This window comes from Vollenhovia emeryi, unplaced genomic scaffold (genome assembly GCF_000949405.1).
Source record: "Vollenhovia emeryi isolate VEMERY1.0 unplaced genomic scaffold, V.emery_V1.0 DF939138.1, whole genome shotgun sequence".
In the NCBI taxonomy this organism is placed as follows: domain Eukaryota; kingdom Metazoa; phylum Arthropoda; class Insecta; order Hymenoptera; family Formicidae; genus Vollenhovia; species Vollenhovia emeryi.
The window spans coordinates 2,576,462-2,579,667 of NW_011967228.1; the positions used below are offsets into that span (position 1 = coordinate 2,576,462).

Consider the following 3,206-nt stretch of genomic DNA (forward strand, 5'->3'; position numbering starts at 1 on the left):
CATACATTAAAATTAATTTCTTGATAACTATTGCGAATTTTGTTATATGTTATATGACTTTTCTATTCAGTTTGCCTTGCTTTATTTACCCTCTATGGGACACCCGGCAATTTAAAGCTATTTATGTTTTTCAAAAATTTTCGAAAAAGAATAAAACATTGTTTTATTTATTTTTGCTTTAATCAATGAAATATATGGTGTGTAGTCTATTTATACATGTTATTCCACAATTTTTGTTAGAATAAAGTGTGTGTGTGCGTGTGTGTGTGTGTGTGCGTGTGCATGCGCGTGTGTGTTTCTCTTTGCCGATAAAATAAAGTATGTGTGCGTATGCGTGTGCGCGCGCAAGTGTTTGTGTGTGTCCAAAATAATATTAATTTTTTTGTGATCATTTGCGCATGCGCAAATGTATTCAATGCGCAGTCCACAGGTACGCAATGTCTATAATAGGGCCATTTGCGCATGCGCAGTCCGCAGTGTGTGATCATTTGCGCATGCGCAGTCCCCAGGTGCGCAATGTCTATAATATATAGCCTAAGACACTCTCGAGATAATAAGGAAACATGTGTTAAAATTTCAATTCAATCGGTCCATTGGTTGTTACCGGACACAAACAATCAAACTGACAAACTCTGTCTCTTTATAATAGTAGTATAGATAACGCTTGTGTATTTTAGGAATAACGGAAGGGCGAAAAGAGGGATTCCGTGATACCTCAAAATTACGTTAATTACTAAAATTAAGTAGTCTTTTTAGACTATTTAAGTATAGAAACAATTATGTAGAATGCAACACGATGCATACGCTACACGCGCAATTCGTTTTTTTATTCATGGCACATCTTTTTTTTCTTCTTTTCGATACAAAATTTATGTTCCCTCAAAACAGACTTGGTTCCATTTTACAAGGACCTATTACAAAACAAATGTTACAAATAAAGATTTACTTATTGAAGCAAAACCATTTTACTTAATGACAGATACTTAATGACAGATTAGACAAGAAGTAAATTTTTTATTCTCGTGAGACGTGAAATTTATTACATTCTCTGCATTTACGCGGGCGAAGAACAAATTACATCCGCATTTCTTTTTATTATCGAAAACCGAACCTCTATCTTCACCGGAGGCGCAGCGGAGTTTGAACCGGCACGCGACCTTGGCCCAAGGATCTCTTGCCCGTGATCCGACACCGTCAAGAAGACACCTTCCCACTTCCCCTCGAACGGCCACCTGAGTGAAGCGACCTTGACTGAGCGCGGCGTGGAGTTTGCAGACGATCACCTAAGGCCCGCGGTGCAGCCCCTCTCACGCGCGCGCTTGGACCCCACTTGGGTTAACCAATACTTAAACTGTGGGACCACCGCGCGGCGGACTATTCTCGCAGCATCGGCCGTTGGACCCGTAAGCTCACGTACGCACGCCCTCACTGCACGCGCGTACACGCGTCGTACACGTTGGATACGCGAGCGACGCGATACCTATCGCCCACGGGACCGATTGTAATACTTGGTGTACGACTCATGCGTATGCGACATCGCGGGGACATATGTAGCATTCACACGCAAATGTGCCTCGCTGATCCTGACCCCGCGAGAGAAGGATCGCGTGCACCGTGACGAAAGCCTCCCTTCGAAGTCATCGCAACTCTTCACCTCCCGAAAGAAAGAGGGACTCACTCGTGATCGGTATTCCGTCCAGTGGTCCTGCTGATCGACGACGGCGTCCAGCGACCTGGACGCTGGTATAGGGAAGGATAGTGCGAAGAGTCAGTGGGCGGAATTTCGGATGCTTCGTCTGATGGGTGGCTCGGCTTGATGCTGCGCTGAATCACGCAGGAATCTGTGATTTCGGTGACAAAGTAGCTGTGGGCGCAAGAGTGGTGAAGTGCACAGTGCCAGCCAGTTGATCTGGGCAGAGAACGAGCGGAAGGTAAGCGCATTTCGAAAACTTCGGGATGGAGAGCGGAACGTTCCACCGAGCGCAAATGGTCGCGGGAGAGGAGGCCGGAAAGCGACCCAAAATGAATTTTCGCGGCGAGAAATCGGACCGACTCCTTAAACGGACCAACGCACGAGAACCGTAAAAACCTGCACTGTGAAAAACCTCATGTGTACGCGAATTGTATCTCTGTGTTAATCCTTCAAGAAAGATTATATTACTGTGAGGTAAAAGATGAGATCAGCTTAACCGAGTAATTTATGCAAGACTACTCCGTAGTATGAGAGAAATGACAAACGATGAATTTTTTATCAGGAAAACACGCGCATTTTTTCCCCGTTTCACGCCTTTCTCTCGAATAACGAAAATATTCTACCGTTATCCATATAGTACGAGTTAATCGTTCGACTACTCACACGCCAAATACTTGAAGTAGTAAAGCAATACGCTAGTGTCCTACAAAGAAAGGGTTAGGTATAAGGATCAAGGCTAAAAATAAAATTTTCAGCTGGCAATATTATAAGAAAATTCTAAAGTATTTTTATATTGCAATTCTGCTAAATAAATACGATGAAATTGTATCTTGTATATTAATTCTATTTGTTAATATGCAAAGAAAAACACATTTGGATATTGCCAGTATTCTTAGCTCTAGCCGCGTGTATTCTTCTTACGATCGCAAGGACTTAAAAATAGGTTTTAATTAATTTATTAATATTAATTAATCATATTATTAATATTTATATATTAAAAAATTTCCATTTTGTAATATTAATTTGTGAAAATCTACTTGTTAATTCTCAGTTATTAATGCATATAATGTGTGAATGCACTTATCAATAATTTTAAAATAATTAAAGTAATCATATTGCCAGTTGAATCAACGAGAAGCTTTGTTTCAATTTTAAAATATTTTATACTTTTTTAAATACGTGTGTGTGTGTGTGCATAAGTGCAATATAAGCTACTGCTAACTTATGTTCTTTCGTATGCAAAATAATTAATTTAATATAAAATTTAAATTATTCTGTTGGAGATTTCTATTAATATAAACTTTTCGTGATAATAATTCCGAATTTATTATTTAAATAAAATTTTACTGGCGTCAATAAAGCGAGATAAATGGATTTTTCAATATAATCGCATTATGCGATATGTTCATGATAACATAAAGATTTTCGAAAAAAAGCACATTTAATTATAATACTTTCGACCTCAATTTCTACCACCGAAAGTGTGTCTTTGGTTCTGTAAAATCGTTTTGCG

At 39.4% G+C, this 3,206-nt stretch overlaps 1 protein-coding gene across 1 annotated transcript; it reads right to left on the reverse strand.

Moving 5' to 3' along the window:
• Positions 1-288: 288 nt before the first annotated feature.
• Positions 289-2,628, reverse strand: LOC105567413. Its single transcript, XM_012022277.1, has 2 exons — positions 1,679-2,628; positions 289-1,232 (listed from the first exon to the last, which is right to left on the reverse strand). The coding sequence occupies exons 1-2, from the start codon at positions 1,939-1,941 to the stop codon at positions 1,055-1,057; spliced, it is 441 nt and encodes a 146-aa protein (XP_011877667.1). The 5' UTR covers positions 1,942-2,628; the 3' UTR covers positions 289-1,054.
• Between the last annotated feature and the right edge of the window lie 578 nt (positions 2,629-3,206).